The sequence below is a fragment of the Olea europaea genome, chromosome 12, assembly GCF_002742605.1.
Source record: "Olea europaea var. sylvestris chromosome 12, O_europaea_v1, whole genome shotgun sequence".
Taxonomy (NCBI): Eukaryota; Viridiplantae; Streptophyta; class Magnoliopsida; order Lamiales; family Oleaceae; genus Olea; species Olea europaea.
Window position 1 is genome coordinate 20,190,066 of NC_036248.1, and position 21,381 is coordinate 20,211,446.

Below are 21,381 nucleotides of genomic sequence, written 5' to 3' on the forward strand. Positions count from 1 at the left end.
TATTCCCTTATGTTTGTATAATTTTTGGTATAAGATACTATGAGAGCCTTTGGGTCGAACTCTATGTTAAATCTTTCGGGATGGACCGTTAGGTCAAAGATACTAAATCCAACGGGATGGACCGTTTGGTCAAAGATGTTAAATCCTACGGGATATGGGGGATTCTTAAGAAATTTCTTGAACACTAAATCAAAGAAATATTGGTATATTATGTCAATTTTATATTTATATCATGTGAATATGTACGTATTCTTACTGAGTGTTTTCAAAATATTCATTCTTACTAAAATTTCAAATTAGAACGGGTCGTGTGGAGGCTTATGGGATCACCAAGTAAATTTCCAGAAAGGATAATTGTGAAACTTTTATTTGAAGAATATCTTTATATTGAGCTTTGTGCACATTGTTTAATAGCTATTTTATGCATTTTCAAGCTTAATGAAAGTGATATTTCTGCTTAAATTAGACAAGAAGATGTTGGTAACACCTCGAGCCTTTTTTATTTAATAATAATAATAATAATGAAAAAGATCTCGGGGCTTTACATTTCAATCATTACAACACATTAAAAGACACTTTTTTAGAGGGCTAAAGTAGGGAGGAAGGATGGAGTCACAAGCGAAAAATGTGAAAGAATTGTATAAAATGGTGTTACCTCTTCCTGTAATTAAGCAATCACGTCTCTTCCTTATAGTATGTTGACTATTAGTTTTCTTAACATCCATCCCCTCCAAGCGAATAGAAGGAAGACAAACCATGAGCGTGGCCTTGAGAAAGAGAAATCAAGAATAAGTAAGCCCCTTTGTAAAAATTACGACAACCAGGTTATATGTAGAAATAAATTTATCGACAATCTGGTCATATGTAGAATTGAACTTAACAGCTACATCGTTATTCACAACTTTATCCCAAGTAAAGTGAACATCCACCTCAACATGCTATGCTTAGTGCGAGCATGAAAAATTGAGTTGAAGGCAAGGGCAATAGCACTCAAATTATCACACCAAATAGTAGGAACATGTGTAAGAGAAACCTGTAAATCTTTTCCTAATCCAATGGAGTTCGACAACAATCATTGCCAAAGCCCGATATTTCACCTCAGTACTTGATTGAGCGACGACCAATTGATTCTTAGCATACCAATAAATTAAACAAGGACCTAAGAAAGCACCAAAGCCCATGGTAGAACAGTGGTCATCTAGATCACCTACCTAATCAGAATCACCAAATGCTTGTAAGTGAAGACTCTCATTGGAGAAATTAAGACCATGATCAATCGTACCTTTAAGATAGTGAAAGACTCGTTTGGGAATCGTCTAATGTGTAGTAGAAGTGTGACGATATTGACAAAGCTGATTGACGGAATAAGAAATTTTCGGATGGGTAAGAATGCAATATTGGAGAGTACAAACAAATTAACGATATTCGATGGCATGAAAAAGAAGGATCACCACTGGATGAAGCAAGCTTTGAACCTGAGGTACATGGTGCGGAATACAACTTGGCACCAAACAAATGAGCATGATCTAAAACATCCAAGATGTATTTGGATTGATGGAAATGCAAATCATGAGAGTCATAGGTGACCTAAATTTCAAGAAAATAATGGAAATCATTCAAGGTAAAGTCAGATTTTAATTGCTGAAGTAATGAGACAATGAACGAGTTATATGATCATGTAATAAGAATGTCTACACATAGAACAAAAATAAAAAATAAACATCAGCTTGGTAATAAGTTAAAGAGAGTTATTAAGCTAGAATCCTAGAAATCTATGTTCCAAAAGATATTGAAAAAAATCAATTTAACATAACCTTGAGATTGAGAAATATAAACTTTTTCATCAAGAGTACTATTAGACACATCCAATTGCTTGATATTCCATCCAAAGTGTATGGCATGCGTTAAAACAATGTGGACTGTGGTAGGTTTGATAACAAGACTAAAGGTCTCAGAAAAATCAATGTCACAAATTTGATTAAATCTCCTAGCCACTAAGCGAGCTTTACAATGATCGAGAGAACAATCCTCATTCTGTTTAGTCTTATGGACCCACTTATTGTCAATAACATTTTGATCAATATGTCAGGGACAAGGAGTCCATGTGTTATTGGCAAGTAAAGCAGCATATTCCTTATCCATTGCCTTTTTTCTACTTTGCAGAAAGAATAAAGCCACTTAGCCATGCTTAAAAAGAGGAGTGAAGAGACATATTGATGTGTCAAAAAATGATTTGGTGTTTTTATTTTAATTTTTCAAATTGTCCAATCATGTGTTGACACATGTCCCATCTGAATTTGAGCCTGGATGTGTAGCATAATTGCTATAGAAACTATTGCTTGTGAGAAATTCAATGGTTCTTTATGTAAAGGAATCGTGGCCATGGTAGATATAAGACATCAGGGTAACGAAATCAAGGACTTGCTTGGTTCCAAAAAAAAAAAAAAAAGTTTGTAATCTTGTCACAATTTGATTGGAATAAATAATGGAACCATTAGGAGGTCAGGGCAATGAGGTGGAATGATGAGAACAATCCATGACTATGGGTTTGATGGGAGAGATGATCGATTGAATGGGTGAATAATCTTCCACCGAGTGAGAAGAATTGTCCAAAAGAGGCAAGATATGGGAAAAGCCGAAAATATTGGAGTTAGATACTTGTTCACGTGGGGAGTGATGGAAATCGGTGAGAAGACATATGAATTCGAAGGGAGAAGAGTGATTGTGGTTAAAGGAGCTGCTTGGAGGAAATCTTGGAAGAGTGAAAATGGGTTAAAAATCTTCCATGGACGAGTGAAAATGGACGTATTTTTATCGAAAAAATTTCCCATCAAACACTAAATCCCATGATATATATATTCTCTTTGAGATGGGATTAAGACAGCGATAATCTCTATGATTGGATGAGTAGCCTATGAAGATGCATTTACTAAGAAAGGCGAGCTTATTTGTATTATAGGTCTAAGGAGAGGATAACAAGCATACCCAAAAGATTTTAGTTGAAAGTAATCAGGCGATCTTTTGAAGAGGGGAATATAAGGAGAGTCAAAATGTAAAACATGAGTTGGAGGTCGATTGATGAGAAATATAGCAGTGGAAAAGGCATCGACTCAAAATTGTTTTGGAAGATTGGACTGTGCTAATAAGGATAATCCATTTTCCATAATATGGCGATATTTTCTTTCGGAAACTCCATTTTGTTGATTTGTATATGGACAAGCAAGCCGGTGGTGAATACCATGATAATTGAGAAAAGAAATGAATTGATTTGAAGTATATTCTTCACCAATTGATGGACTGATAAAATAACGATTAGTATAAAAAAGAGTTAAAACAAACTTATTGAACTTACAAGTTTCTCAATATAATTTTAATCAAATGTGTATTATAAATCCATTATCATTAACAAAAAGTTCTCATGATTAATATATTATTGTGTTGACTTTACAAGTATATTAGTAATAAATACAACTTCACTATACAGATGATAAGCACAAGATCTAAAACTTATGTTGTCAAACAAATGTCAATCAATTGTAATTGCATAGAGTAGGTACTGGTGTAGAGTCTTGTAATGCTTTACTCCTCTATATAAACATGCATATAGCTTTGAATACAATGTTCCAATGCAATTCCTTGCAAGAAATTCCCAATAGTAAGAATTTCTTCTTTCAACTATATCTTCTGCAACCGAATAAACTCCCCATATTGATGTTGCTATAAACATCACCCCACCCGAGTCTTCGATGGATAATCAGATCATCATCGACTTGGTAGACAATGAACAAATGCATGTCAGTGTTCCCTACGTTCATCGATTGGGGAACCACCACCGTCGAGTGAGTATTCATCCAATTTTATTTTCCAATTTGGAGAATGAAGGTGAGTCAAGCAAACCTAGTTTTGCACAGAATGTTAAACACAATATGGACAATGGTAAAAAAAAATATTTCGTAAATCGCTAAGTTTGTAACATAGTTCTTGACATTCGTGAATTACATTTGAAATGTCATTCTCGATATTTATAAAATGTTGATAAGCATTTATAATTTTCTTCAACTTCAATCACCATTTTTGTAAAGAATTTATTCCACCATTAATGGAATTGTCAATACATGATTACCATTGCAAATTCATCTATCAAAGTTATTTAAGTAGGTTCTGACACCATATTTGAGGAAAATAAAATAATAAATATGAATTTGATTTTAAAATAGTCCAATAATCTTACAACAAATATATACTAATTGTTTAAAAAATCCAATCAATTTACATCATATATATCACAACAACTATTAAATACAACTTATCAATAAAAATAGGAGTTCAAAGAAAATTTACCTTCTATCAATAAACTTGATGAGACTAAATTTCTTGAAATGAAATTATATGATTTTTTATGAATTAAAAAGTATGTAAATTTTGTTAATAATTTTTTTTATTTCATCATATTCATTTCTATATCGAATCATTGGTCATTACCTAATAGATAATGAATTATTTCATTAGGTGAGTTAATTGTTCCAATGGTCACTGAATTTTGGTCTATATCTTTGATTGGTTACTAAAATTTAAAATGTCGAGTTTTGGTCACTGAACTTAGATCAATGTCTTCAAATGCTTACTGATCTTAGGTCCATATTCTAAATTGCTCACTAAAGTTTAAAATGTCGAGTTCTGGCCACTAAACTTTGGAATATACCGTACTTACTCACTAGCATAATTATTGAATTTTGAAAAATATCGAGTTTGCAGTGAGTAATGTACAGCATTTTTCAAAGTTCAGTGAGTAATGTATAGTATTTTTCAAAATTTAGTGGTCAAAATTCAACATTTAAAAATTTAAATGAGCAATCGAAGATATGAACCTAAGTTCAGTGACCAAAACTCGATATTTTAAATTTCAGTGACCAATCAAAAATATAAACCTAAATTCAGTGACCATTGGAACAATTAACTCTCATTAGGTATTACTTTGCATTAATATAGTTTCTCATAAAAACTACTTCTTTTTCTATAAATTTATGAGAAATTGAGGGGAGAAAATTTGCTTCATTTTTCATTCAGGGTATAAAAGATAATTTGATATCAAATTTGATCATTTTTGCAAGAGTTATAAAATTAGACAATTTTCAATTAATAAGTATGTAATTGACCATTTTTTAAAAGTCCCCCAAAAATTGGTAACAACTCTTTTATTCATTGATCACCATTTTCCTGGATGAATATTCAGGTGGATTTTCAAATTATTGATATTGAACCCTTCTGCATGTACATAGACCCCTGTCAGATAATATACATAGTGGGCCAAGATTTTTTTTTTTTTTTTTTTTAAACACTTGGGGCTGCCCGTACAGTGAGGGGTCGGTAAGACCCCTATGACTCCTGTAGGAAAATTTACACCCAAAAGGATAATGCCTTGTTTGATTGCAATATTTTCCATGAAAAATGTTACATCCGAGGAAAATAATTTCTACTTTCACTGTTTGATTCACACATGGAAATGGAATTCGAATTCTTATGTATAACCATTTAAAGCATATTTTTGGTCAATTCCATAAAAAAACGAATTATATGGTGATTTTTTGTTTTTGAAGTTAGGTGGAATTTCTTTTCCATTTCCTCCTTCGAACGGGGCGCGTTAGCTCTTTTATTAGAATATTGGCCAATCCAGCAACGTTATTCATTAATTTACTGGTGGGCTTTCGATCATTTTCACTGCCTTTCGTAGAAGAACACGGAATAAACGCGAAGACATATACTGCGAATTCTATCATCCAGGGTTTGGAATGGCCAACCCAGTTGCATCTGGATCGGGACTCTTCAAGTTCCTCCGGCCCGGGATGCGTCCGCAGGCCACTGACATCCAGGCCGCCGCTCTGTGGGGTGTCACCGCCACCACCACCGCCGTGTGGTTCATCCAGGTCCCCGTTAAAATTCCTTTTCTCCAGTGTTATAGAACTAGATCTTTGATTAATACCTGGCATGATTTTGACTTTGTATAAGGTTTTTATTTTGTTTACCCAATTTTGATTTATTTTTGTTTTATTTCGCATTTGTTATAGATCTTATGCTTTAGCTTTTATTTTGATTTTCCGTTTTTTGACAATAATTTTTTATTTTGTTTCATGGCAATTGATCGAATTTCATTATGTGAGGCAATTTATTAATTGAGTCGTTCCCTTTTCCTCTATTTGTGGAATTTAAATTCCGGAAATGGTCAACTTCTAAAATATGAATCATTATACAATTCAATACCAAGTATTATATGCCATATTAACAGAGATGGCGAAATAACAATGAAGGAACTTTGTACGTCTCAGACCATTTTTCCCTTATCTTCTGCATCTCAATTTTTATTTATTTCTTTATTTTTTTTCCATGTTGAGGTAAATCGAATTTCAGGAGTTTGGTCTTTATTGTATTAAGATTTGCTAGCATTGATATGGGATATTTGGTGAAACATAGTATTTGGTTTAATCTTTTTTTGGGCCAAAATGTGTTTCCAAACTTATTAAATTGGGTGTGTCATCTAGATTGGTCCCCTCAATGCCATCACGAATTTCCCACATAAAAGCTATAATCCTCAACCATATTAAATGTATAAAAATGTGGACTTTTGTAACCATTTTCGCACCAATATTTCAGTATCATCAGTGGATAATTAATCTGAGTTTCACATGTGCATCATATAAATTGGCGTTTGATGATGTTGGCTTAAGTTTGGAACCTGCTTCTGTATTAAAATTTGCTGGTATATTACAAGGATCATCAGAAATTGTGGTTGGAATATTTAAAAATTTCTTATCGATGCATAGTATTGCTTGCCATCAAATTGCTTTCAAAACATTACTCTATTGAAGCTACCGAAGTCAATGTGCCTAGGCATCTAAACTTCTTAAACTCAAAACATTAATTTATTTCATTTCTAAATTGAAATACTTGCTATGTAGAAGTCTTTAGTATGATTTTGATTTTGATTTTTTTTTTTTTTTTTGAAGTAAATATATTGATGTAAAATGTTTGGCAAATGAAATTGAAGTTAACCCAAACTAAATAAGACACTAGCGATAATAAATGCCGATCTTAATCGATTGATTTATTATTTGATATTTTTGGGAAAGGGTGTTTTGTTCCTTTTTGCCAAGCTTAAAAACTTCATTGTAAGTAAAAGCAAGTTCTAAAATTAATCTACTTTTGTTGGTTAAAATTTAAAAAAAGTAAACTATTTTGAGAAAAACAAGTGCCCTACTCTCAATATTTTATCGATGACCAACCATTTTTGGAAACTAAAGTTATAGTTAGTCGTAAGACCTACTTATCAACTTACATGCTCGAAAAAGAAGTGATACCTACTTTTCAGTCTAACCAACCATGCTTTTAATTATGCTGCTCAAATAACAAAGGAGCTTGTTGAAGATTAAATTAAACGTGTACATGTTTATTTATTCAGTATTGCTATTTGTTTGGAGTGAGTGTATTATCTAATTGGTATTAACATTCATTGCTGTCTCTCTTTCTTTGGCACAAGATAGATGATTATAGAAAGGTGTTATTTGGATACATATAATTGATGATTTGTGTGATTTTTGGTCTCAGAAGTATGCAATATTTAATTGAAGTATGTGGTCTCCTTACCTTTTTTTTTTCCCTTTTTTTTTTTTATTTAAACAAAAAAATTCTGTCTATTTACATTCAACTAACTTAGATCTTGGTATCATTTTGGAATATGTACAGCCTTTTGATTGGTTGAAAAAGACACTTTTTGAGAGATCCAACTCTGAAGAGAAGTGAATGGGAATGTGACTTCTTGCTGGTAACCTTTCCTGAGATTGTTATTGCTGATGTGAACTCTGAGTAGGGGAATTCAGTTGAATAATACCATTTTGTTTCATGTTGTCCATGAAAAAGCTCTTTCCATGTTAATTTTTGGATTAACTCAGTAAAAAGCATGGATTCGATTTTTATCTCTCTTTCATTTGTCATGTTCTCTGGAAGACTGTTTTATACAATGGAGTATTGTGTTCTAGTTATTGAAAAACTGGAGCATTGATGAATAAAGTTGGGAAAATTCTTAGCCATGATGTTCCGTAGGTCAATTTTCACTTGCTTCTAGTTTCTTTCTTTCTTTCTTCATTTTTTTTTCTTTGGCAAATGGGTTCTCAGACATTAATTTTATTAAAAAGGATGTCATTTTGATTGTTTTGTGTCCAAAAGGAACGCTTTGCTATGGGAATTGAAGATCGAGACTTTATTTGCTAAAAGAATAATGCTATCTAACCTTGGTAGGAAACCTCAGGGCCATATAGACTTGCACCATTGGGGCTGAAATGCACTATTCTTGCTAAGAACGTGAGAATGAAACCCGAAAATTTCCCCACAGACTTCCCAGTTGAACTTTAGATTTTTGGGGCTCATCAAATTACACAGTAAAGGCTTTTTGTAAACGGAATGATATCCAATAGCTCGGAATGAATGTAAGGTTCATCAGCCGTCTTATGTTTCATTTTAGATTCGACTATGGCCATCAGAACAACTTTCAATGTCTTTGAAATTGTGAACCAAAAAAAAATCGATAGACGAGCATGGGTGATGCTTAGTTGAGTTTTGCCAATTTTTGTCGAATTGTTGGACACCCCATATTCTAGATGGTTGAACTCTTATGTACGCTACATGTCTCTAACTCTCTCTGTCTTCAGTTTTTATTTATTTATTTTTCTGAATGTTCTTTCTTTCGTTTCTAATCCAATTTTATTTTTTGCTTAAAAAAGATCTGTTTTGACAGCAATTAAGAAGAACGGATGCAAACTCAATAATTTCAACCATTCACTCTATCATTTGCTATCTTCAGTCAACACCTTAAAATTCATCACACTCCAAATCCTGTCCATCATAATCCTCACAAGACATGACTTCTACCAGTAAACACCTGACTGCCCTCAAATTCTTTCCTCCTACTGTCACGTTCCAGTGATATACTCTTCACATCCTTTTATCTCGGTTTCCTTGTGTGCCTCTCGGATTTAACCACCGTAGACTCCATTCTTCTCTATCCTCTAATGACAAAAACTCACCAACAGAGAGGAGAACATAGGCTCTTCACACTTAAACCAAGAGGGTCGTGGGATTCCCAAGTTTGTTATTTGTATAGGTGACCTTGTATATGTGCATACTTTAGTGTTGGTAGTACTACATTAGTTGCCAACACTGCATTTTTGGACAGTGCCCAATGACTAGCCTCTTGTCAAGCTGTTTTGTGGTATCCCTCCCTCACCCAATGAGGTGAGGTCACCTCGGGACTTGAGAGTGGGCCACCCGATGAGGTAGTGGTATCAGGTGGCTCCCCATTTGACAGTCGCATTGTCCGAAATTTTTCTCGTTTTGTACATACAACAAAGTCCTATTTGGAATATGGTTAAAGCCTAAAGTAAATAATTTTTGTTTCTTTTCGTTGGGGAGGTTCAAATATTTGCAGCCACAAACTAAATTTTCATTTCGAAACTTTTATGCAATTAATCCCTAACATTTGGACCTTTTAGTCTCCAACTTTTAAGTTCCGTATGCATTTCATCAGTTTTTCATAATTTTATTAACTTCGTCGTTAAATTTTTCTTATACGCAAGCTAACTTTTTTTTTGCCCCTCCAATTGCGTGCCATGATTGAATTTTGTGTTTTTCTTTTTCACTTTATTTTTTATTAATGTACATCGAAATTTATGATTTTCATTTATTTTCTCATTTTTTTCGATTATTTGGATTTTGTATAATCAAAGATTGATTTGTTTATATAAAATGCTATTCATTTTTTTTATTCTCTATATAGGTAGCACATCTACAATGTCAAATTTGTGGGGGAAATCCTGTCTTTCATCATCCCTAAGAAATTCTCTCATAGTAGAGCCGCCGACCATATGGTTCTTTCCTGATACCTTTTAACATCCTCTGTGGAGGGACAAGAGGGAACTGTAAAATTGTCGGATGGATTGTTAGCACTGGTAACCTGTTGGATAAATTGGTGCATAATTATATTCATTTTAACTAAGAACGTGTGTATACAAATACGATAAAATTGCAACTTACCGAATCTATGATACAAGCAAGAAACACTCACAAATAGCGACTTATTGAATGTAGAAATTAGAACAAGATCAAATGAATCAAGTATGTGAATATAAATTTTCTTAAGATAAATTTCATCTCCTGTAATGGTGCTAACAAGGTCAAATGAACGTCTATCTCCCAAGATGAAACGCCTCTTCCGAAATTAATATAGCACAGTACTAATTTTGTCGGATGAACTAAAGTGTTGATAGTATTCTTCACGAACGAAATAGACACGAACTAAAATAGCTCAACCTACCATGCATAATTGTGTGTTTGTTTCACGGGAACCATATCTTTTGGTTTCTCTAGGCTTAAAAATATTTGGTTATAGTTTATCTGATTCGTTGTTTCCAAGCTTTAGAGAAGGATTGAACATAGCTTGTCAAATGAATTTGAGTGCATCAATCTCTTTGCGGAATTTTCATTCAGATGCTAAGCTTTTGGTTGCAGTAGTGTAAGCAAGCAGGCTGAGGTCTAGTAATGGATTTGCCATGCCAAAATGCTGGTGTTTGGCATATTCTGAGGTTAATAAGTTTTTGATTGGTCTTACTTCATAACATTAAATTTGCAACCTTGTAAATTTTGGGTATAACTTCATTGAAACGTGCATGGGAGATTTGCACTGGTCATTCCAATTTAATTGGGTGGTACAATGGGAATAACGTGTTTTTCATGTAGTTATTATTTGGTTTAAAAAAATGTTTAGGCATAATATGATTTATAAAGTTGCTTCCAAGTTTTGATTTTCTACTTGTAGTCAAGGCCTTCGCACCAGCATCTTGTAAAATATAATGCCCTGATTTAAGCGTTTCCTTGTGTAATGATTCTTGGGTTTTCTGATCCTTCACTTTCAATTATCAAATACTGCACTAAGGTGTTTGGACGGAGGGGGTTCGGGGAACTGATGTGCACAACTTGAGATTCTCTCTTGTGCATGCTACGGCTGACTTCTTGTTAGGATTTAATTGTATTGACAATTTTTTAGACAAAAGGACTAATATAAAAGGTTGTAAAAGTGAAGGAGTCAGTTGAAATGTTGTATAGATGAACTATCATCCTGTTTGGGAGTGATTTTTTTTAACCAAAAAATTGATTTTTTGACCGTTTTTTTACTATTTCAGCCGTCATATTTGACTTCTTCTCTCACAGGTGGATTTTACTTTTTTCTTAACGGTCAAAAAATTAATTATCAAAATCACTCCCAAACAGGCTCTATGTATCTTAGGGTTCGAGTTTGGAACAAGAAGGAAAAAGTCGTTAGATTTACGCTAGCCTATCCTACCTTCTGATGCTTGAGCGAAAAAACAAAAATATTGTCGCCCGCGTGTTGCCTAACTCTTGCTCAAGCGATACACTAGTTGTTCGCCTGTCGCTCGAGCAATGGTGTTACGTGTAAAATCTTAATTCGCGTTTTTCAAGAGTTTTATCTGGCCCATGCTACCTTATTGCCTACTACTATATATACCCAAGCCCTAGTACGTTTTTGATGCGGTTATTTATTATATTCATTCTCCATAACATCATTACAAGATGCACGAAACCATTTAAGCCTTAAATTAATCATTTGATTTTTGAGTTCATTTAACCACAACTTTGAGAAAAACATCAAATTCACATAATTCAAAATACTCACTTCCTATAGACACACAAGAAAATACTTTCTCAATAGCTTTCAGAGATCGCTGAAAATTCAGGGAGGTTGGACTAGATTCAAGGAGGTTGAACCAGAAGCACATGAATAATACAAGAACAAGGTGTTCTTAGTAATTCATAGGAAATAGACAATTTCAAAAGATCGAAAACAGGTGTAAATAAAGCACGTTCTAGCGGGTCTTGGAGATTGCAGAAATTAGATCAAGGAGTTTAGTGGATTTTTTAGACTGGATCGTACTGTAAGTTTCTTATTGTTTATAGTGGAGGTTAATGACTTGGTCCCGAAATTTTTACCTAGTTTGGATTTCTTCTTCAACTATTATTGTATTCTTTATTGCCTTCAAATTACAAATTATGATAGTTTAACATAGAATGTATTGACTTGATTGACTAAAATATAAAACAATTAATAAGTGACTTCTTGTTTTTAATCGATAATTTTATTTCATCAATTTTCACCTATTCACCCCCTCTAGGTAACTTTAGGATCGAGTTGTTAACTTTCACTAATAATAAAGAATTTTTTGGTCAGCTAGCTTAGTTGAGATTTGAAGATCTCGAACTTGAGACATGAACCATTCGCTAGTCTTGTGGAAACCCAATACCTAGATGCTTAGAATGAAATTAGAGTAAAACTTCTATAAAATAATAATGTTCGGATCAAGAGAAATTATTACTTCCTTCATCCCATTTATATAGAACGAAATAATGCGTGATTTTTATCATGAGTATAGACACTCGTCTTGGACTACTCAATCTTCAAATTTAGCAAAGGTCTTCACCAATGGTAATCTTTATCCCTTGTCCAAATTTCTTTCCTATGATCAATTATCTCCAACTCAAGCTTTCACCACATCTATTTCTCTCGAAATAGAACTTACAACTTTTTTACAAGCTTTTAAGGATCCAAAATGGAGAGATGCCTATGCAGGCAAAATTTAGTGCTCCTGAGACAAACAATACAGGAACCTTAACTTCACTTACTTCTAGTAAGAAACTCTTTGGTTGCAAATGGGTTTACAAGATCAAATATAACCTTGATGGCTCATGTGAGAGACATAAATCTCGTTTGGTTTGTACTGATTAAACTAGGCTTCAACATAATGGTTTGTTAAGTTTCTTCTGCTCTTAAAGACGCGGAATATTAGCAATCTAAGGCAGACTATTCACTATTTGTCCTATATAAAGGAAGTTTTATTGCTACTTTGTTTTATGTAGATGATACAATCTTAGCAGGAAATGATTTGAAGAAAAGTTAGTAACGATCGTTTTAAACCAAAAGATCTTGGAAATTTGAAATATTTCTTGGGAATTGAGTTGGTTGGTCAATAACAAAGAGCTTGTCACAAGGAAAGTATGCACTTGAAATAGCAGAAGATATAGGATTTCTAGGTGCAAAACCATCAAAATTTCCCTTGGAGCAAAAGTTTGAAACTTGATGAAGAGAATGGTAAGCCTTCGAGAGACCTTCCTCATATCGCATGCTAGTTGGGAGGCTAATCTACTTAACGATTACAAGGCCAGATCTGGTATACTCTATTCAAGTGTAAAGTCAGTTTATGGACAGTCCTCGCAGACCTCATTTTCAGGCAAATCATATAGTGTTGAGATATATCAAACAAGCAACAAGTCAATGCATATTCCTTACTTTCACGAATGAAACATAGAAATAGATTGTCATATTGTTCACGAGAAAATTGGAGTTATTCAAACAAAATACTTGAGCACTGCTGAGCAACCTAAAGATCTTTTCACCAAAGCTCTTGGATCATCTGAATTCCATCAACTTCTTGGCAAGTTGGATGTTTAAAATACACAATATTCCAACATGAGGGAGGGTAAAAGAGGCAAGTTAAATGTAATTAATTTTTTTTTTTTTTTTTTACCATGGATAGTTTAGGAATATTACCAATTGCCCCCTTTCACTGTTAGTCAGTCGTGTCAGTTCCCATTGTAAATGATATACGTAAAGTATTGCATTCTACTTTCAAGATAATACTTAAAAAGACATACATTTTGCAAGTTCTAAAAACTCAAGTGTTTAGATTAAGTGATTCAATATGGTGTCATGTGTTAAAGTTCGTTAACGCCCGTTTAAATGAATTATCCATGTGTTAGACTTTGATGAGAAAAAATGATATACATTTAGTTCGATCTAACAGTTTAAACTTTTAGATCAAATGTTTTAATATTATGGAATAAATTTCACATCAAATAAAGATAAATGAAAATATAACTACTTTTAATAAGGTTGTCTCTTTAATAAGAAACATTGAACTTCAATAATATTAGATTTTTGTTGAGAAAGATTAGATTTTTACAATTAACTATAATTCTATACATAATTAATATGAATATACACGCTCTATCACATGTATTATAAACATTAGTTGATCTTAGCTACTCCCTATCTTAATCGTTACTAACTATTTGATTTTAGGTTGTATAAAACATGGAAAAGAGGCCAATTTAGCTAACTATTAACATTAACATTTATGATTTTACACCAAATTATCAACTTAAGAGTAAAAATAGCATTCTAAGAGACTTGTCTGGGCAGGTACTTCTTTTTTATTTAGCGAGTGATATTTCCTTGATTTAAAATTCAATCTAATAATATATTTAAATACTAAGACTTAAAAAAAAAAAAAAAGGTGAATAAAAATCCATCCAAACTCAAGAACATAGCTTTGTTTGCCCACGAAAAAGCATTATTAATTTGAGGTATTTATGATATCGAAACTATGTTATTATTGAAAATATATATTTAGTCCCGTTTGATTTCCATTCTTTGATCACAAAAATGAAAAATATGATTGTTATCAATCATATCAAGCTATTATATTTAACTTTCTATCTTTTGTGTGGGTCTCGTAACGAATATATTTTTCATTTTCATTCTTAGAAAAATGAGAATAAAACGGGGGCTAATTTCTATAAATTTTGACTTTGAGGGATAGTTCAGTTGTTAGGCCTTGAGTTTGCTCTTCAATGGTCACCAGTTTGAATCTCCTTAAAGTCACTGAGATGAGTACCTGACTGTAAATTTTAGAATCCCGTAAAATTAGTCGAGATATATGTAAGTTGACCTGAATTCCCACTATCATTAAAAAAAAAAAAAAAAAAAAACCATGTTCTATAAGTTTTGAAAATAAGCATTATTTTATTCATATTATGTATAAAGTAATTATTAAGAAATCTTATTACACATCTTTGACGTCAATTATGTGCCCTCTAGAACCTACGAAGGATTCTTCCAACATCTTACAAACGCATCATTGTCAACCGTTGGATTGGGATATTCTTGAACCAATCCTCACTGTCCAATACACCTGATATAACCACCTTGTTCATCTCTGTCCTTTCCAATGTTGAGAACACACAGAAATTGAAGAGAAGGTAGACTCGCCACACCTAACTCGGCTCTCGTTCTATTGAGAGCCCTGACATATTCTTCATTCGATCTTCTAATCTAAGAAGGTAAATATTCGGAAACCCATTTTTTTTATTTAGATGTATGATTTTCTTTTTTCTGGGCAAGTTTTTTGTTGACGTTTTGTTGTGAGTTAATATTCCGCGGCTTCCCCCCCTTTTTTTCTTGTTTGCAATATGTGATTAATCCATTGAAAACTCTTCTTTCGGTTGAAGATATGAGGTTTTACTTTTGGTTTTATTTTGCGTTTAGAAGATTCGAAGCACCAGTGTTCCATGCTATTAATTTTTTCTGTGTGCTTTATTCTAGCTAAAGTTAATTGAAATATCGATTGGCTTTGGGTAAAACTTTTGGGTTTTGTTATCTGTTTCTTGTTCCATTTTAGATTTCTTGATATATGAATGTTATAGAGTTTCTCACTTTTTTTTTTTTTTGTTTGTTTTTTTTTTTTTGATGAGATTGTATTTTATAGGTCGTTTCGTGTTTGGACAGAGAGTGAGTATTAATGGAGAATTTTTTATTAATTTTTGTTTTTATTTTTTTGTGGGAGAATGATGAGATTGTATGTTATGGGCAGTTTCGTTTTTTGAATTGGACAGAGAGTGAGTATTAATGGAGAGGGAGCTGACTGAGCTTTTTGAGGCAGTGAAGAAGGCTGCAGAGGCGGCCGAGAATTCACCAGCGGCGGAGGATCGCTGTCTTGATGCTTTGAGACGACTCAAGAAATTCCCTGTCAGTTATGAATTGCTAGTATCAACACAGGTGTTATCAAGTTCCTTCCTGTAGAATTCTGTTTTATTACCCTTTTGATCCTTCATGAGAACTACAGTGTTGTATCACAAAAATCTTTATAGTAACAGAACTTAAAATTTGTGTTATCAAGACTTGAACCCATCATAAAAGTCAACTAGCCCAAGCCTTTATATGTTGATCTATATTTTGATATTAAATCAATGTAAGAATTATCCTTAACATGCCTCATAAGATGTGACTCGTTTAAGTAGACCAATCTTGAAATTCGTATGTTTATTTTTTTAGTTTTAATCGGATCGAATTCCTCGTTTGAGCTTAATGAAATCTGATACCATATCAAGAATTGGAGTTTCATATTAAAAGATCAACCTAATTAAGAGGAGTAATCCAAACCCTCATCTGTTGGTCTGTATTTCAGTATGATTTATTCCTTAACAAGCAACACCTGTTCAACTAAATGAATCAATGCCGCCATATTTGATGTATTGATCACTTTAAATATTTATCCATGGTTCAGTTGATCGTATTGCTAAACAATTATGTTTTAGGTTGGAAAGCGCATCCGGCAATTGACGAAACATAGAAGTGACAAGATCAAGGCGTTGGCTTCTGATGTGGTTGAAATATGGAAGAGCATAATTATTACAGAAACAATGGAAAACAAGAAGAATGGGACGGTTGACAATGATGATTCCGTGAAGGTGGAGGGAGTTCATGGATCCGGTATACCAAATTCTGTTAAGGTTATGAAGTCAGATACTTCGTCTACTGTGAAAAAAGTCGAGAATATTGAAGTCCAAACTACAGAGAATGCTGCTGCAGAATCCATACATGTCAAGAAAAAATTTAGAGAAGATAAGTCAAGAACTGAAGTGCGAGGACAAGCATCAGATCCCGTTGGTCCTCCCAAACTGACTTCCATAATTTATTGCAAGGACTCGTTAAGGGACAAAATACGGGAAATGCTCGCAGAAGCCTTGTGCAAAGTATCTAGTGAGGTTGATGACGATTTAAGAGATGACGTAGATGCATCTGATCCTTATCGAGTTGCTGTCTTAGTGGAGACTGCAATGTTCGAGAAGTGGGGTAAATCCAATGGTGCCCAGAAGTTCAAGTACAGGTCAGTAATGTTCAACATCAAGGACCAAAATAACCCTGATTTTCGGAGAAAAGTTCTCCTTGGGTATATCGAGCCACATGGGATTCTTGAATTAACACCAGAAGAAATGGCCAGCGAAGAAAGGCAGATGGAGAACGAAAAAATTAAACAGAAAAAGTTACTTGAGTGTGAACAGGGAGGGCCTCCCAAAGCGAGTACCAAAGAATTCACTTGTGGTAGGTGCAAGAAGAAGGAATGTACGTACTATCAGTTGCAGACTCGTAGTGCTGATGAGCCTATGACCACATTCGTAACTTGTGTAAACTGTAATAATCGCTGGAAGTTCTGATTCGGTTGATGTTGGCAAGTGTTTCTTACAGAGGACGGATACAAATCGGGGCTCATTTCATAATGATTTCGAGCATGATTAGTTCAATTTTTTCATTAGCATAAGCCTGAACTTTATCTGTATTCTGTACGGCTAATGTGTTGGATAATTTTCTTAGGACTTGAGCTCTGGATTGTACAAAAGACAGACAGTTTTTCGTGTTGGCTATTTACTCCTCTTTTTGTATCTGTTTGCACTGAAATTTTTAGTGGAAATATGAGATGGGTTATGTTATTTCAGATCTCCCGTGTCTCTTGAAAAACTAGTTAGGCCGTTTGATTGCACGAAATTTTCTATGGAATTTGAAATTTGAATTTCGACTTTCAATTTTGGCTTGTTTGATTGTCAAAATTTTTCAGGGAATTGATTTTTCATGAATTTCTAGGTACAACTTAAAGCGTGATTTTTCACCTTTTATTTTTCTAAAGGGTATGTGGTTTTTGGTTTTCCAACTTTTTTTTTTAATTGTTGGCAATGAGAACAAATTCTATGAACAATTATAAAAGATGATATCCCTGAAATTGATAATTTTCATGTAAAATAAAGTCAAACGAACAATAAAACATAGTTGATTGGTTGACAATGGAAACAAATTCTAGGAATAATGGTAAAAGTGGATATCCCTTAAATTGACAATTTTCATGTAAAACAAAGTCAAACGAACACTAAAAAACACTTTTACTTCAACATTTTTCACGTGAAAAATTATACCAATCAAACATAATAATTTATAATTCCCAGGAAAATAATTTCTAAGTAATTCAATTCCATGGAATTCATTTTCTTTCCACCCAAATTCCATTTTCGTAATCAAACAAACCCTTACAGTTAACAATCTTACATACATGTCCAGGGGTGGGCATTTTAATCTAAACCAAAGAACCGAAATTGAAGGTGTCCGTTCGATTTCAAGAAAGAAAAATATTTAGGAATCGAAATCAAGAACCGATCGGGTCTCAAAAAGTTCTTGGTTCTTGAAACGGAACTGTGGCTACCTTGACTTGTAACCAAATTTATTGTTTTTATAATTTTTATTTTTATTTTTTTTACCATTTATTTACCATGATCCAATGACATGATGGAACGGAAAGAAAAGTCGAAAATGTAATTGTTGTGCTCTTTATTGATAAATAAATTTATGTTGTTTTTAGCATTTGCAGAATCTAGTATTCCCTTATTGTTGATTTCTAATTTTTTTTATTCGTTTTTTGGATATGTAATTTTATGTTTATGTTCTGTCATATATGAGATATTAAATGCTATTTTGATGACATAATTTATTTCTTCTTCTTTTTTTTTTTTTCTAGATATTGATAGAAAATTTGTATTATCAATTCATAATATTTTTTTTTCAAGTATTATGTGTAAAATTAGACCTAAATTGAAATCGACAATTAGAATTTAGAATTGATTCTATTAACTACATGGACTCGAATGATTCCATTTATAAATTATATGAAGTGTAATGGATGGTTCTGAGAATTACAATATTTGGATAGATCCAAGCGATGTCCAAACAAACATGTCCCAAAAATAAAAAGTGTACATCACATTTTTTGTGCAAAATGTGTTATTTTACCAACATACGGAATGCAGTATGCAAATTGTGAATACACCCTAAAATACAGGGCTCTTTTGTAAATTTCTCCTTTTAAAAATAAATTTTTACATACTGAAGTATCGACCCGACCCGACCCGAGTGGAAACGGTTGTTAAAATTGGGTATCCTTATTGGATTCAGCTACTTGCCCTGTAACCTGCATTTACTACCCTCTCTCCGCGTTCACTGCCGTCCTTCATCCTCCGTAAATTTATTTAACAGGTGCGTCCCGATTAACTAATTCTTTCTGCCCCGCGTTGTTGAAAACTCAATAATTTGTGTTTAGCTGCTTAATGCTTTGGTTTTTCTTGAATTCGCGTTTCATGGTGGTTCTGAGAATTGTTGTGCTGTGTGTGGCGGAGCCACATTGAGCAAGGGGAGGTGTAGTGGCCACCACAAACTTGTTGAATTTTTTTCTATTTCAAAAAAAATGAAAACTAATATTTACGTGTTGTGGATGGATAAATTTTGTCAATCTCTCTTCTTCTGAAAGCTAAACCCCCCAACCACCAAATATACCACAAAGCCAAACCCTAATATTTCTAACTCTCTCTTGCCTGTTGACCATTGTCCTGCCGTGTTGATCAGCATTGCAATCTAAATCTTCTACATAATCAGCATTTAAATTTTCTTGTTGAAGGTGTATAATCTATTCATTCTGCATTCTCTTAAAAGGTAAAGAAGAAATTTCAATCTATGCATTTTTAAATTCCCTTTGTTGTTTCAAAATATTTTTACTGCTCCATGTAACATTGATAAGGCAAAAATTCTGGCTCCATCACTCGTTGGTGTTGTGGGGAAAGAATCGGAAGATGTCATGAAACAGCTGGTGGAGGAGATTAGCACCTGTGTGAGGTGACTGGCGAAGGATTTATGGTGAAGGATGGTGGAAAAGTTGGAAAAAAAGAAGTAAATGGTAGTTTTGGGCCAACGTGGGGTTGTGGGGTGAAATTCTACTTGTTGGTTGGAATGACTAATACCTTTTTCTTTTTGGGTGAAATTGAGGACCCTGGGTTACTGGGAATTGGGATGGCTATTGTTGGGACTCAACTATACCAAAAATGGAATTGGGAACAGAATATAGTGAATGATGATTCATTTTTGCATATCATTTTCCACCTGAAACTGATGGCAGTGCTTCATGTAGGAACTTGCTCGGCTGGTCATGACGTCTGTTCTTAGCAGTTTCGTATAGAATTTTGATATTATGTTTTCTTTGTGCCCCTTTTCCTTTTTTGAACTGTTCCTATTTGCCAGAGTAAGAAGTAAAGAAATGAGAGGAGGGAGGAAGAATCTCAAGAGGGCAGTTGAGGAAGAGATGGCGACTCTTCAACAGGGCCAAAGTATAATGCAAGTTGTGGATCTCAGGGGCTCCAATCTTATTGAGGTATACTTACACTTTCTAAGTAACTGTGGTTTTCAAATTAGAGGTTGCACTTAAAACTTATAATCTGTATATGAAGGTGATGGATGCAAAAGGCCAGAAATCACTAGCAATTTTCCCAGCAAAATTCCAGAAAAGCATGTGGATTAAACGAGGTTTATTCCACTTCCATAAATATTGATAAATGTATTGAAATTTATGCTTCCATAGGGGTCTCAGCTTGGTTCACTGACCCTCAGGCTTGGCTTGGCTTGGCAAGAGTTGGCTCTTGTTCACTTTAGGGCGAGTTGAACATGAGCAGGCTCGTTTCCAAAAATGTTGGCTTGGGTCATCCCACGAGCTCGCCTGTTGGTGGGGCAAGTTGAGCAGGCTCATGAGCTGCTTGCTGGCCTTTTTCAATTTTATTTTTTATTTTTTATTTTTTTTTATTGAAATTTTTATTTTTGTCTGGTATGTAATCCCATTGCAATGTGGCAGTGAACTTGAAAAATTATTTTGTTAATGTGTTTAATAAAAGAAATTTAAAGTTGTAAAAACCATTATCCTTTATCTAGGATTGGGATCGGCTATGTGATATGGAAGTAGAGTTAAAATTTTACAAGAGTCTATTGTAAATAATTTTTTTAAAAATTATTTGAATGATTAAAATTTAATCATAGAATTAAAATAATAAAATACCTTCTCCTTTATCCAGATTTGGGGCTGTCTAAATTATTTATTCGTTGAACTTTTCATCCCAAGTAAAACGGTCTCTTTAAGATAGGAATGAGCCTCTTCAGACGCAGTTGGATACGGATTCTGAATCGGATTCAGACTAGTCTTAAATCTCATATTGTGAGATTATTTACGCTTATGCAAGCAGAATTGTATTCTTATATTTTATATCCATTTGAGTAAAGGTGTGCTTGTAGCACACAAGACTTTGCTGATGTTCTATTTTAGTTCATTGTATTTTATTTTAATGTTT

The 21,381-nt window shown here is 33.5% G+C and overlaps 2 protein-coding genes across 7 annotated transcripts; both read left to right on the top strand.

The window, feature by feature from the left end:
• The first annotated feature begins 15,101 nt into the window (after positions 1-15,101).
• LOC111406027 (transcription elongation factor TFIIS-like) lies at positions 15,102-17,673 on the top strand. 4 transcript variants are annotated; one of them, XM_023035195.1, is made up of 4 exons: positions 15,117-15,237; positions 15,663-15,685; positions 15,768-15,952; positions 16,492-17,673. In XM_023035195.1, the coding sequence occupies exons 3-4, from the start codon at positions 15,803-15,805 to the stop codon at positions 17,389-17,391; spliced, it is 1,050 nt and encodes a 349-aa protein (XP_022890963.1). In that variant the 5' UTR covers positions 15,117-15,237; positions 15,663-15,685; positions 15,768-15,802; the 3' UTR covers positions 17,392-17,673. The 4 variants fall into 4 exon arrangements, with proteins under 4 accessions (XP_022890966.1, XP_022890964.1, XP_022890963.1 ...); XM_023035198.1 differs by lacking the exon at positions 15,663-15,685 and having other exon boundaries at positions 15,102-15,156; positions 15,790-15,952; XM_023035196.1 differs by lacking the exon at positions 15,663-15,685 and having other exon boundaries at positions 15,111-15,237.
• Positions 17,674-19,167: 1,494 nt separating this feature from the next.
• LOC111406028 (probable RNA-binding protein EIF1AD) lies at positions 19,168-21,178 on the top strand. 3 transcript variants are annotated; one of them, XM_023035199.1, is made up of 4 exons: positions 19,168-19,252; positions 20,288-20,417; positions 20,494-20,569; positions 20,654-21,178. In XM_023035199.1, exons 2-4 carry the CDS (start codon positions 20,304-20,306, stop codon positions 20,914-20,916), a joined length of 453 nt encoding a protein of 150 aa, XP_022890967.1. In that variant the 5' UTR covers positions 19,168-19,252; positions 20,288-20,303; the 3' UTR covers positions 20,917-21,178. The 3 variants fall into 3 exon arrangements, with proteins under 3 accessions (XP_022890967.1, XP_022890969.1, XP_022890968.1); XM_023035201.1 differs by having other exon boundaries at positions 20,659-20,778; XM_023035200.1 differs by lacking the exon at positions 19,168-19,252 and adding an exon at positions 19,260-19,705.
• The last annotated feature ends 203 nt before the right edge of the window (positions 21,179-21,381 follow it).